Source organism: Ursus arctos, unplaced genomic scaffold (assembly GCF_023065955.2).
Source record: "Ursus arctos isolate Adak ecotype North America unplaced genomic scaffold, UrsArc2.0 scaffold_19, whole genome shotgun sequence".
NCBI lineage: Eukaryota > Metazoa > Chordata > Mammalia > Carnivora > Ursidae > Ursus > Ursus arctos.
The window spans coordinates 3,959,159-3,973,250 of record NW_026622863.1 but is presented as its reverse complement, the minus strand read 5'-3'; the positions used below and the strand labels follow the sequence as shown (position 1 = coordinate 3,973,250).

Here is a 14,092-nt window from a genome sequence, read left to right as displayed (position 1 = left end):
AGTGCCCGTCTCACTGGAGGCAGGATGCGGGGACGGAGGCTGGGCTTTGGAGCCAGGAAGTCTGGATGGAGCTCCTGTTCACCACTCCCTAGCTGTGTCTGGTCCTCTGAGCCAGTCTCTTCAGCTTTGACATAGAAATGACCCCATTTCCTCGTGGGCTCAGCCGAGGGTGGGATGCGCCGGTGTAAGTCAGGCGTCTACCCTTGGCTGGGGGGCCATACTTCCCCGTTCCCTGTCCTGCCTCTTCCCCGCTCTGGCCGTGTTTGTTGCAGAGGACTGAAAGTTGCTTTTCCTCCTGTGTTCCTTTCAGGGAGGACTTGGACCAGGAGGAGAAAGCCAAGTTTGGAGAGTACTGTAGCAGTGAGAACGGAAAAGGCCGCGAGTGGTTTGCTCGATACGTGAGCGCCCAGGTGAGGGGCGGCGACGGGAGGTGTGGCCCCTTCTCGCCACCTCTGCTGCTCCCGCTCTGGAGAAAAGACCCACAGGAAACAACCCAGCAGAGAAACTAATAGAACTTACTTAAAGATGTTCCCATAAGGCCTTGTTAGAATAGCGGGAAACAGGAAGTCGCTTATCCGGATGTGCCGCTAGAAAGAATGAGCGAGCCCACTGGTCCTTTCCAGCTGCGTGCAATTACAGAAAAGTTCCTTTTTTAAGGGCAAGCATGTCCATCGTTGATGTGTACTTTTATTCAATAACCCCCAATGTTCGGTTTTACAAAGATAATGTAGGGCATGACAGCCATGCGAGTTCAGAAAAGATTTTTTGTAAATACCTAGTAGGTTCTTTTTTTTTTTTTTCTGTAAACTGGCTTAAGCTCTTAGTTTTTAAAGTATTTTTATCACCATTTATTTTTCCAAGTGAAATTAGAAAGCTCAGACCAGCACAAATAGAGCAACGGCCCGTAACTCTACAACCCAGAAATGGCCCGTGTTGCCCCCCAGGGGGTTCATCCCTCCAAACTCTTCTGTGTTGTGTAAGTGAATGTGTGGGGTTCCTAGTTCTTAAAATTTCAAGGAGATGCAGGAAGATGTTGGCCCGTGCTCTGCTCGGGGGCCCGGTTACCACGGTGCAGGCAGGGCTGCTCCAGTCCTGCGCTCGCGGTCCCGCTGCATCTAGTGGCGCTCAGCGCGGTGAGCCCGGCGCCTGTCCGAGCTGCAGTGCGCCTCGGCCACCCGCTCGCCCGGTGATGTGTCTGCCCTCTTCCCGCGCAGCGCTGCAACTCCAAGTGCGTCTCAGAGCCCACCTTCTACCGCCTGGTGCAGTCTTTCGCCGTGGTCCTGTTCGAGTAAGTGATGCGGTGCTCAAAGCCTTTATCCTAAAGCACATCTTCCCCGCCTTCCGTGCCCCGTACTAACCCAGTCGTAACAGCTGCACGAGTCAGTCAGCCAGCACTTGCTCTGACCGCCCCCCCGCCCCCCAACGCTGAGAAGCAGCGTTGCACCAGCCTCTCGTGGGAGGGGGTTAGGGTCCCCACCCCGCAGCAGTGGACGTGAGGGGACAGCAGCTGGGTGTGAGTAAATCCCTCCATGAGGGCCATCAGGACAGGCGGGGATGATACACGATTGACCCTGCCCTCCTGCTGTGGAGATGTGGCCTTTTCTGGATTTCTTGTTGTGAAGTACTTCCAACTAGATAACCACCCACTTAATGATGTACTCCGATGACTCCAGCCTGCCCTACATGCTAATTAGGCCCTGCTGGAACCTTTTATCACAAACAGCACGGTAGAAGCTGGAGGGTGATGAAAAGGGCCCCTCTCTGCCTTTGTGTAGCTGTGGGAGGCAGGCCATGTGACTCACAGGCTCTCTCCTCCTGAGGCCCCGAGGCCCTGGGACGGCCAGACTCACGTCAGACATCCAGGACCTACGTCAGAGCAGGTGACAGCCCCCCCACCAGCATGGAAGGGGGGGATGTGTCTCTGCCTTGGGGAAGCAAACAGCAGCTTTACTGATGGGGGAGAGGGAGGGCACTGTGGGTGAGAAGTGGGAGAGGATGGGGGAGAGGAAGCCCTGATCTGACAGCTGTTTGTGCCCCACTTACCCTCCGTCCCCTCATTGTGGCCCCAAAGCAGGTCCTGGTCCCGTGGTTTGTCCCTATGTCCCTTTTGTCCTTCCAGGCCTGAAAACCCCCTCCTTTACTTTTCCTTCCCCTTCTCCCAGCAGAGACATAGCAGCTCTTATGAACCTTAATTCCCCTGTGTCTCAGTGTCTCCTCACCTCTTTATTCCGTGAACGTGGAGCATGGACTGGAGGGAAAAGACCAAAGAGGGGGAGGATCCCTGTTTTTCCGGCACCTGCTCGGAATGTCCCAAGTTGAGGATAGGCTCCCATGGGGGGCTTCTGCGTCTTGGAGCTGGCAAGGGTGGAGGGACGAGAAAGTACCACGGAAGGAGCGGGTTTCAAACAGACCCAGTTGTCTTGTGTGCGGCATGCTCGCAGGCACTGAGAGCACCTCGGCTTCTGAACATTCCCATCCGTAGGATTTCTCACGAATCCATATTGTGCAGATGTTGCACCTGTCCCACTTGGTAGCACGTATTTAATTCTGCATTGACTTTGAATTTTTCCTTCAAATAAAATGGGGGGGGGATAAAATTCAAATTCCAACCCGACCAAAACACAGAATCTCCCCATTTCTTGGTGAGCATATGTATTTGTGTATGGCGGGGGGGAATAAAAGGAAAAAAACTTATAATCTTTTAAAAATATGAATTTTTAAAATTTGAGTTTTATAATTTTTAGTTTATTAGTGTCTTACGTTTTTACTTTTATATATAGTCCTTTATTATTTTAGTGGCAGAATTCTTTAAGTTTTATTAGATTTTTGTTTTAAAGATTGTACTTACTTATTTGAGAGAGAGGGGAGAGTGAGAGAGCATAATCAGGGGGAACAGCAGAGGGAGAGGAAGAAGCAGACTCCTCACTGATCAGAGAGCCTGACATGGGGCTCGATCCGGGATGCTGGGATCATGACCTGAGCCGAAGGCAGACGCTTAACCAACTGAGCCACCCAGGAGCCCCTAATTAGATTATTTTTATATTAAAAGATTAAAGTGGCCCTGACCGCACTGTCCAGATACATTCCATTGACTTTTTTTTTTCTTAAGGACTATTTGTGCAAAGTTAGAAACTGAACAGGAAAGAAAAGTACAGAAGAACAGGTTAGAGAGGCACAGCACCTCAATGGAAAGGAGACCCCTTTGCACAACCTTGTCATCGCTACTGTGGTCTCCCGGTGGTAACCCCTGTTGATGACACGCATCCCAGCGAATGTGTATCTTTCCCAAAAAGGCGTTGTGTCCACATACAGTTCTGCGTTTATAATGGCTGTGTGGTGGTCTGGTATCTAAATGCACCGTAGTCTGTTCAGCTCGTGCCCCACCAATGGTCGCTGGATTATTCCTCTTCATTGTCTCTGGGTTGCAGCGCTGCAGTGGGCAACAGCGTAGCATTTGCAGCTGTCACAGGGCACATTCCTAGGGGCAGGCAGGACCCCTGTTTGAAGACCCCCCCTTTTTTGTTTGCTAAGTTGACTAGATCTGTGTGTAGCTCATACCCTTCATGTCGTAAGTAGAATACAGTGATTATGATCCTTAACATTCGTAGAGCATTTTTTTAGTCTATAAAAGGTTCTTGTATTTGGCAACTTAATTTGATTTTCAGCAAGTGACATAGGGTAGGTGTTCATATTTCCGGTGGTTCTCAACTGGGTCCAGGAGCATTAGAACACTAGCTTCATAACGCAGTTTGTTAGAAGTGCCCGTTCTTGGGGATGCCTTGGTGGCTCAGTCAGTTAAGCATCTGCCTGCAGCTCGGGTCATGATCTCAGGGTCCTGGGATCGAGCCCGGCATCGGGCTCCCTGCTTAGCAGGGAGCCTGCTTCTCCCTTTGCCTCTGCCTGCTGCTCCCCCGCTTATGCTCTCTCTCTCTCTCTCTGTCAAATGAATAAAATCTAAAAAACAAAAACAAAAACAAGAAATGCACGTTCTTAGGCCCTTCCCCAGACCCACTGAACCCAATTCTCAGGGTGAACCCAGCAATCCGTATCATAACTGCTCTCAGGGCGAGTCTGATGTGACTGAAGTCTGAAACCACCGAGTGTGCCCTCTAACTCACTGCTGACTCCTGAGAAGGAGGGGCCGGAGGGCTGTGCGGCCTGGGGCCACCGATTTTGGCCGAGGCCTGAGGCCTGATTTCCAGTCCTGGTACTGCTCCCCTGGGTAGGATTGAGACTTCCTGAGCCTCGCCTGTTGGCCTTGAAAGGGAAGGAGTCCAGGCCGATGGACCGAGACCTCCTTCCCGCCCAGAATCAGACCCCAGCTGCGTGCCTGTGGGTAACTCACCCAGTTGGGGATTTTTTGTTGTTGTTGCCTCTACATAGCATCTGGGGAGTGAGGTATGAATGTGGACATATTTACAAAATTTTTAGGTCTTGCTTCATGAGCTTGCAGTGAGGAAATTGGGTAGAACGATTCTTCAGCTAATTGGGCTTCCTTGTCATCTTAGGTGTCATCAAATGGACGACTTCGGGCCTGCCAAGAACCTCATGACCATGTGCTTCACCTACTACCACATCGGTAAGGCCCGGGGACACGGCCGTGGTGGAGGGCGAACGTGGGGACTCAAGACTTGGCACCTCGTAACACGGCACCGAGTGAGGATTTCTTCCCTATTAGCGCAGAGTTGTGAGGCTTCCAGAAAACAAGAGAACCTGAGGTTAGGGCGGGATGCGCAAGGAGTGAGATTCCTGAAACAGGAGGAGAGGCTGTGGTCCATATCAAGGGTCATGAGGTTGCCTATCCGTGGTCGGAAGGAAGCCACCCAGCGGCTGGGGGATGAGAGAATACGTTCCTTTGGTGGGAAATGTCATGGTCGACTCAGCAATTGCTGGATGTGAGGACATCACTTTCACGTTTTAGCAAAATACAGCACGGGGTTGGCTCTTGAAGAGAGTGGGAGGAGCGGTGCGGGGTCTTGGGGTGGAAAGCGCCCGTGTGTGGGGGCCGGTGACGCCCTCACGAAGAGTGCAGTTTGTTCCTCATCCTGATGTCTCACAGCTCTTCCGGCTTATTGCTCTGCAACTTTCCGGAAATCAGAGCTTAGGGGCTCCCTGTGTGACGTTTCTTGGGTGTGACGGCAGGGACTCATTCAGGCTGCTATAAGCAGAAGGCTGCTGGGGGCCCCATGTGGTCTAGAGCGGGGTCAGGGCGGCAGTAAGCACGGCCTCCCTTCCCACCTCTCTGAGGATACACAGTTTTGCTCTTGTGTGGAAACCGTGTGTCCTCTGCAGCTTTGCTCAGTCCTGCCCCCACTCCCAACTGCCCATCCTCCCCGTGCCTCAGTTCTCCTGGCCACAGCTGGCCGGACTGCCTTAGCTCCAGGCCAGGCCACCACTGGGCCAGTCCTTCATGCCAGACCTTTGGGTCAAATGGGAACCCCTCATCCAAACCATGGCTCCTCCTTCTCAAAGGAGTGGGGATCACATCTAAGCACAGAGCAGCTTAAATTAGTAAGGGACACTCAGCACCTTGACCTGTGGGGCCCTTTGACCTGAAGGCTCTGAAGGGGCTATCTTTTTTTTTTTTTTTAAGATTTTTTTTAAAAGGTTTTATTTATTTGAGAGAAAGCGTGAGCAAGAGAGAGAGCATGAGAGGGGGGAGGGTCAGAGATAGAACCAGGCTCCCTGCGATGTGGGGCTCCATCCCAGGACCCTGGGATCATGACCTGAGCCGAAGACAGAGGCTTAACCGACTAAGCCACCCAGGCACCCGAAGAGGGTATCTTTGACCTGAGGTAAGGTCTTGATCTGCTGGGGTGCCTTGATCTGCAGGAGACTCTGACCTGTAGGGGGAGCCTTGACCTGAGGGAGACCCTTTGGCCTGCAGGGGGCGCCTTGACCTACAGGAGAGCCTTTGGCCCGAGGGGGGCACCTTGACCTGCCGGAGACTCTGACCTGTAGGGGGCGCCTTGTTCTGTGGGAGACCCTTTGGCCTTACTGTTCTCTCCCAAGATGCCCACTCTCCCTTTGTCCACTTTCAAGCCACAGCAGGGGCCCGGAGCTGTCTGGAGTCAGCACGCCTCCTCCTTGCACGGGGAGTAGCTCTTAGTCCTGCTGTAACCCTCGGCCTCCACCGCGACTGTGTATCCCTGCGTGTGCGTTGCTGCCCTCCTTCAGGTCCTTGAGCTTCTTCAGAGCTGGGTCCTCTCCTGTTTCTCCCTTAGTCCGGGTGCACCTGGCTGCCTTCTTGTGCACAGTAGGTGCTTAGCTGCGGCCCCCAGAGGCCTGGCCCTCCGCCTTCCCCTGGCGGCGTCTTGGGGCCTTCGCTGGTCACCGCTGCCACTGAGAGGCTCCAGCGCCCTGTTGTGCCTGCTACACAGCGTGGTTCCATTCCCGCTCCCTCCCGCCCCTCACCCCGTCCAGGTAAGCCGCACCTGCTGCCCTCCGAGTCCAAGGAGAAGCCGGCGGGGAGCATCGACTCCTACCTGAAGTCCGCCAACAGCTGGCTGGCCGAGAAGAAGGACATTGCTGAACGGCTGCTGAAGAACACCTCGGCCAAGACAGAGAATGTCAAGGGCTTCTTCGGGGGCCTGGAGACCAAGCTGAAAGGACCCCTGGCCAGGAAGCACGAGTAAGTGTCACCAGGTGAACTGTGGGGGGAGGGGCAGGTATGACTGAGGGCAGAAGCCGCGTTCAGTCTGCCGGTGGCAGTGACAGGGCGGCTGTGGCCTGGCCAGGGAGGATTCAGCTTGGCCGCCCTGGGTGACCTTTGGGGCCTGAGAGCTGCTCCTGGGAAGCACAGCTGCCAGCTCCGCTTGACTCCCCAGCCCCTCCCCCCCCCCACCGAGTTTTCTTTGATTCACCAATGCCATTGGGTTGGCTGACAGGCAGGGATGTCCTGGGGGTCGGGGTTTTCTGGGACTGATGGGGTGCATGTGGAAACTGGCGGCGGGCAGGAGGGGAATTACAAACCCTCTCGGCCCTTCCTCCTGGAAGTGTGGTGAGAGCTAGTGTGAACGGAACCAGGTAGGCAGGGGCCAGACCCCTGTCCCCCAGGACAGCCGTTCTCCGGCGGGAGCTCAGGAGCCTTCCCGGACCGGGCGCTTGAGAACGGGGTGTTAAGCCAAGACCTCCCAAGAAAGGGGGCACATCAGCAAGAGAGTACCCCAGGCTCCTGATGTCTGTGCCACCCCCCCCCCACTCCCCTCCAGTCCCCACTGTCCCCTCCGATGGCCGCTTACAGCCGGGTGACTTGGCTTTTTCCTCGTCTGGTCCAGACAGTTTTGGATTCAGAGAAAATGGTGCAAAGGAGCCTCCATGCCGCATCTCTTTAATTCTGGAAGTTTGGCAATTGGTAAATGTAGCATTGACTTAATGACACTTTTTCAGAGGAAACCATGTGAAATGTACCCATTGCTAAGAGACATAATCTCACTTCAGCCAGGTAGAGGCCAGTTCCTTTGAGCTGAGAAAATGTGTAGGGGGGTCTTTTTGTCACTGCTGTGGTTCTCTTTCCCAGGGAGGATGAGAACAAGCCCAAGGAGAAGCCGCAGAAGACTGGTAAGTGCCTCCCAGTGCTCTCCGGGCCCAGCGGGTGCCCGGCTGTGGCCACAGCAACGCCCCTGGTCCCACAGCCAGGCCCCCACGGGGTCTTCCACCAGCCCCCCAGTAACTAGCAGCACCACCAAGCAGGCCCCTGAACATCTGGGCCCCTTCCCCCAGGGCACGAGATGCTGCTGTAGATGGCTCCCGACTTCTCTCCACCCCGGCCTGGACTTGCCTATTGAATTTCTGGGGGAAACCTCTTCTCTGGGGAGAAGATTCGGGAACTAAATTCCTCGTCCCAGGGAAGTGAAGGAATGTGTTGCTCTGCGTGAGGCTGGGAGAGCTGTGCCAGGGACCCTTCCCTCTGAAGGAGTCCCCGCCACCAGGTGGCAGGAGCGTCCTTCCTGCCCACAGAGGGCAAGCAGTCTTGGATTTCCACTGTTGTTTCTGTAACCTTTGGGGAGAAGCAGTGCCTGCGGGAGGGTTGCCGAGGGGTTCACCAGCATGTGGTGCCACCGGAGCGACGGGCAGTCTTTGTCGCCCCCCTGCAGTGACCGTGTGCAGCCCAGAGGAAGAAAGGAAGGGGGAGAAGATCTACCTGTACACACACCTGAAGCAGCAGCCCATCTGGTAAGGCCGCCCTCGCACCTGTGGGGCCGCGGCTCCGTCACCCACGGAGCTCACTCCGCCCATCGGCATAGCTAGAATAAAAAAGGGGAACCATGGCAGGTGTTGGTGAGAATGTGGAGAAACTGGAACCCTCATACCCTGCCGGTGGGGATGGAAAGGGGGCAGCTGCTGTGCAACATAGTCTGGCAGTTCCCCAGCATGTTAGCGGAGAGTTAGCCTGTGGCCCGGCAGTTCCACTTCTAGCCAGCTACTCCAGAGAGCTGAGAACAGGTACTCAGGCAAAGACTCATGCATACAGGCTCCTAATAGTCGGAAGCTGGAGAGAACCTGAATGTCCACGGACATGGGCACATGATGTGTGGGTACGTAAAACGCGATATATCCCTGCCACACGGTTTTCTTCAGCCACGGGAGGGAGTGAGACGCTGACGGTTGAGACACGGGTGAACCTGGAGAACATTTTACGGAGTGAAAAAGCCAGACACGAAAGACCACATGGTTGTTGATGCCATTTAAGCGAAACGTTTGGGATGGGCTCGTCTCTGGAGACAGTAGCTGAGCGGTCGCCCGGGGCTGAGAGAAGCAGGGGATGGGGAGGGACAGTCCATTCATGGGTACGGGGTTTCTTTATGGGGGGATGAAAATGTTCTAGAAGGAGATAATGGTCATGGTTGCACAATATACTAAAAACCATTTAATATCATGTACTTTAAAAGACTGAGTTTATGGTATGTGAATTATATCCCAGTAAGTTATCTTATATGAACGTCTAGGAATGAAGGTCATGAGTAAAGTGAGAGGCCAACGGTTGGGGGAGCCCTTGCCCTCTGTCTTGCTCTGTGGATGACTGTTAGGGCTGCCTTAGTCCCTCCAAAGCCTCTCCGTCACCGTGCTGTATTCACCCCAAGTGTGCAGAGAGCCAGCACCTGGAGCCCAAAGGGTGTCAGACGTATCTCTCTCTCGAAGGCCACAGTGGCGCCCTGGGAGAACTTGGCTACCAGAAGGGCTGTGTGGGACTGTGGCCAGGAAAGGCCAGGTGGGGCCATCCTGAAGCCTTTCTCTGCATGGAGGCCCCACCTGAGCTGCGCCAGGTTCAGCGGAAGCAAGGACAAGCTACCAGCCATGTCACCCCCGTCTAGGGCTTTGCCTCGGGCCTCCTGGGCTGTGACTTGGCTGCTGTCTTATCACCTGCACACTGCTCTGTGAGGGGCCCAGTGATAAAAACGTGAGGCTCTCCAGGCAAGTACTCAACTCTTCTGTCAGGGACAGTGTGAATGGGGGCAGCTGTGCTCCCATAAACCCTGATTTACGCAATCAGGCAGCAGGATTTGGCCCACACACCCCGCATAGTCGGATGATCTTTAAGAAGAACGTCTCTTGCTTGTGTGTCCCTGTGAACGTGTTTGGTCTCCACACGCGGCCTGTCTGCTCTGGGTTCCCGTTTACTAGACCCCGTTCTCAGGCAGTAGGTGTCCCCAGAGCCCAGCTTCCTCTGGGAGGCCCAGTGGAAGGCGCCCTTCATCCACGTCCCGCAGGTGGTGGCTTCAGTTTTGACTGGATGGATGCGGGATTTCCCCATCTCCGTGTTGTACCTTCGTCCTGGGAGAGAGCGACCCTTGGCCGGGAGCCCAGGGAACCGCCTCGGTTTGGGACAAAGGCACATGGTCCTTTTTCTCTTCCCTGCTCTGCCTCTCTGTGACTTGTCAGAAAGTCCTGCAGATGTGGTGGGAAACCGTGTGCCCTTATCCCTCCGGTGTGCCAGGACCTGCCTCCGTGCCCTCCCTAGAGAGGACTGACCCACGCCTCTGTCTCATAGGCATACACTGAGGTTCTGGAATGCGGCTTTCTTTGACGCTGTCCACTATGAGAGGAGAAAGCGGTCTCCCACCACCAGGTAGGAGCAGTGTCTGGGTCCGCCTTGCCTTGGGGCTGAGGACTGGGGACTGGCTCTGTTTCCCAGTTTCTGCAGAGGAGAGCAGAAGGATGGCTGAGTCGGTGTGTCCGTCCCTTCTTCAGCTCCTTCTGGCCCCGGTGCCCGGCGAGCTGCCTGGAGGGCTCCAGGCACGCACAGCTTTGTGGGTGGGGGTCCGCAGCTTGCATGAGCGCTTTCTGTCCTGGGCTCTGGCATGACTTGGACTGACCCTCCTCCAAAACGCAAACTCCCCCAGAATGAAACCATCAGGACTCCCAAGGATCCACTCTGTCTATGGCTGTAAGAGTCACTACCACAGGACTCTGGGGCACGGGGCCAGCCACACCCCGCAGACTGAGCTTGAGAGGGCTAACATCTGGGGAGATGCGATTGCTACCTTCAGCTTACTACTCTGGTCTGCAGCCTGAGACCCTCCTAGCCTCCCTGACGCTAGCCTTGCCACATCAGAAGACCCCCTTTGTAAACCGTCACACAAAGCACAGGGCGGCAGTGAGGGCTGGTGGCCCTTCCCACTCTGGCCACAGGGAGCCATGGTTGCTGCCCGCTGTGTCTAGCGGCTGGGCAGGAAAGGGCAGCAGCCCTCCCAGTCCTGGGTCTCCTTATTGGCACCCACCCCATCATGAACCTCTCCTTCTCTAACAGGGGGAGACCCCCTCAGCCTTTCTCCCTGGCAGGAGGCAGCAGGTGCCTGCTGTGTATGGCCAGTCCACTAGCGCTGGGGGGGACCTGAAGTGTAGTCTTTCCGTCTGCGAAAGGGGGGGCAGCTACAGCTCCACGGGGCGGGATGGCCTGCAGTCTGCTGCGGCTGCATTTCCTGGGGGATATGGAGGGGAAGATGCTGTAGCCATCCCAGGGATTCTGGAGAGAGAATCCCGCGCTCTGCCAGGAAACCAGACTGAAGGAAGCGCTTAGATGCTTGTAGGCGAATGGGGTTTCCTCCTGCTGCTTATGTAGCTGTCGGGCTCCTAGCAGATAAATGGTCTCGAGTACCCCGTCTCTCTCCGTCTCTCTGTTTCTGCCTGTAATAACGCTCCTCTCTCGCTGTTCTCTTTTTTCCATCCACATATCTTGCATGACTTTGACATGTTCCTCTGTTTACCTGTTTCTGCTGCCGCTCCAGAGGGGATGCTGGAGAGGAGGAGAAGAAGAGGTGTGTGTCCACGTGACTTTGTTCATGTTACAGGGCCGGGGGTCCCCGCCAGGGCCACCTCAGGGCGGGAGCCATGCGCTAGCTGCTGCGGGGGCAGAGCCCAGACGCAGGGGCAGCACGGCACCGCTGCCAGGGGCAAGCCCCGCGCTGGGACAGGCCGGTGGCGGGTGGGAGCTCGCCAAGGACAGAGCACCCGGAACAGGGAACAGAGAGGGCACTCGAGACCCTGCAAGGCCCAGTATGAGTTCAGAGAGTGAGCAGCAAAGTCCGCTTTTGAGTGGCTCCAGCCTTCTACTGGCCTAAGCAGGCCTCGAACCCATGGCCTTGACTCACGCTTGGTAATCTGGTCACAGAGGATCTGCCTCTCTGTAGCCAGGCACACAGGTGCGCAGGGGTCTGGCAGACCCTCCCCCGCCCCTGGGACAGGCTTGGGGGTCAGGGAGAAAGGACAGCTGCCCCCTCCTTCCCAGCCAGCCATGGCATGGTGTGGAGCCTGTGTGTGTATGTGAGGGGGTCCCCTGAAGAGAAGGGCCTAGAACAGGGCTGTTTTCTTTGAGCCCACAGCAGGGTCTGACTCTCATGGTTTGACCTTTGTATTTGTTAGATATCTTTTGTGATATATTTTTGTAGCTAAAGGCCTGCCTATTCAAAATACAGTTTCTGATACAATGATTGTTTCTTCGCTGGCCATTTCCCAAAGCACGCTTCCTTTAATCAGTGATATATTTTTAGTGCTTATTGTTTATGAGAAATCTTGTTTCTGATGCAGCCTTATTATGGCTATAAAAGGAGCATTTAGGCATAATGGACACCCCCTTTAGTACAAAGCCCCTGCGTCCCCACGTCTCTCTGGGTGGGAGCATGACTCACCGTGGCCTCCCAGGGGCAGGGGTGCTTAGCACCGTGGCTGAGGCCCAGGACAGCTGGAGCATCACGGCCGCCTCCAAGCCGGTCGGCGCCAAGCCCACGAGGGGGGTGCCGGCCTCTGGGCCTCACGGGCCTTGTCCCCCAGAGCAGATGTGGTCTGACCACACACGGACCTGCCCCCAGGGGACAGCCACACATGCCCCGGGCCTCAGCCGGAGGAAGGGCAAATGTTCCTCGGAGATTGGGGTGGGGGTCTGGGCTCTGGGTCCCTGGGCAACCCAGTGCCTCCAGCACTGTATCTCCTGTTTGGTGAACTCAGCTGGTGATACTCAGAGGCAGAAAGGCCTCCATTTCCAAACGCGTCTGTTGCTCACCTCCAGAGTCCCACTGTGGCAGTTTAGACAGGCGCCCTGCCCTCTGTGGGATTAGACCTCGACTGGTATTGGGTATGGATCTCAGGTTTAAGGAATTGGTTGGATTGAGGCAGCACCTAATCCACTGATGGCTAGCGACCTTCCACCTCCTTCTCCAGAGGTCAGACTGGGACCTCTAAAGAAGGGTAAGACCTTAAGAATCGGCTTCTCATCCAGGTCAGGAGCATCAGGGCTGCCGGTCACTCCCACATGGTGTGGGTTTGGGCCTTGCACAACTGGACACAGCAGGCCTGATGGTGGAATGGGCTTTTAGGTGCCTGGACAGCCTAAGGGTAACCACTGGGGGAAAGACGGTGGGAAGGAAAATGGGATCAGCGTCATGCCTGGAAGCGTGTTCTGGGTATCTTCATGGGCGTCCTGTCATCGGCATGAGGAAGCTGGGAGTGACACCTGCCCTCACGGCTGTCACGCCCCTGCACTCCTGAGGCCTCCTGCTAAGCCACAGCAGCACGAGTGGCCCTGGGCCCTGTGGGTGGGGAGCAGTTAAGGTTTGATGGTGGTTCTTTTTCTCTTCCTTTGGCTTCTCCATTGCCCCCACCCCTCACTCCCTCACTCTGCCTCCTCTCTCCCTGTCTCTTCTCTCTCTCCTAACCTTGTTTTAGTCAGACTCATCACCCAGAGCTTAATCTTTAAGGGGCGATGGGCTTAAATGAGTGTGTCCCCCACATCTGCGTCTGCCCCCTCAAGGAGCCCGCTTCTCAGGTAGACATGGCAGGGCCGGGGTGAGTCCCCTGTCCGCTCGAGGCAGGGGTCCTCTGCCCGGGAGGGGGAGGCCACAGCTGCAGCGAGCTCCTGGAGGTGGCTGTCCATCAGGGTGCAGAGTTCATACAGCTCAGAGAATAGCCTCCCACCCCAGAGCCTGTGTGCATCTCGTGTCCCTCCGTGGGGAGCGGACGGCTGGGCTGCAGGGTCCCACCCTGGCAGCCGCACACACACTGCATTTCTTTCTCTGGGGGTTTCTGCACTTTGTGCTAGAGGCTTTGTGCTGTCTTCACCGTGCGGTTCACGGGGGCCTTCGGGAAGATCGGGGTCTCATCTGTGTGCTCTGGGGAGGGGTGTGGACATGAACCTGGCCTCTGAGGAAGCCGGAGCCGGGAAATGCAGCAGAGCCAAGACCCCACCTGACAGGACAGCGTGGCCCTCAGCACATCCAGCCTCCCCTGCTCCCTGGGGGGAACCCATGAGGGCTGCAGATGGAGTGGCAGCCTCAGGGCCTCCTGGACGGACAGGTTCTCAGCTCCCACTCCCCTGGGACGCTGGCAGGGCCAGGTCCTCTCTGCAGGCCTTTCTGCCTCCCCAGTGGCGCCGGGACCTCCCATCCTTGAGCCTCAGAGGGGACACGGGGGTTGGTGTTTTTGTCTCCTAGAGAATGTTCTGGGGAGCCACTAAGCACACGTCATCTCTGGGTCGGTAGGAAGCGTATGAGCGTTTGGATCTCCTCATTTCAGGAAGGATGAAGTGATGAAGTTTGTATTTGGGACCTGTCAGGCAGAGTGTCAGAACCCTGGGCAGCCTTTGTGGAAAAGCAGATCA

The 14,092-nt window shown here is 55.9% G+C and overlaps 1 protein-coding gene across 7 annotated transcripts in view; it reads left to right on the top strand.

The window, feature by feature from the left end:
* The window catches only part of KIAA0513 (KIAA0513 ortholog), a 71,875-nt gene that overhangs the window by 49,975 nt on the left and 7,808 nt on the right, over positions 1 to 14,092 (top strand). For 4 of the 7 annotated variants that reach the window (XM_026494664.4, XM_048223562.2, XM_057314683.1 and 1 more), the window contains exons 3-9: positions 311 to 410; positions 1,215 to 1,288; positions 4,509 to 4,579; positions 6,424 to 6,631; positions 7,520 to 7,560; positions 8,097 to 8,175; positions 9,992 to 10,069. In XM_026494664.4, coding sequence (XP_026350449.1) covers positions 311 to 410; positions 1,215 to 1,288; positions 4,509 to 4,579; positions 6,424 to 6,631; positions 7,520 to 7,560; positions 8,097 to 8,175; positions 9,992 to 10,069 — 651 coding nt within the window. Of the gene's footprint in view, positions 1 to 310; positions 411 to 1,214; positions 1,289 to 4,508; positions 4,580 to 6,423; positions 6,632 to 7,519; positions 7,561 to 8,096; positions 8,176 to 9,991; positions 10,070 to 11,228; positions 11,259 to 14,092 lie in introns of all 7 variants that reach the window. The other 3 variants (XM_044382352.3, XM_044382353.3, XM_044382354.3) reach the window with 1 other exon arrangement.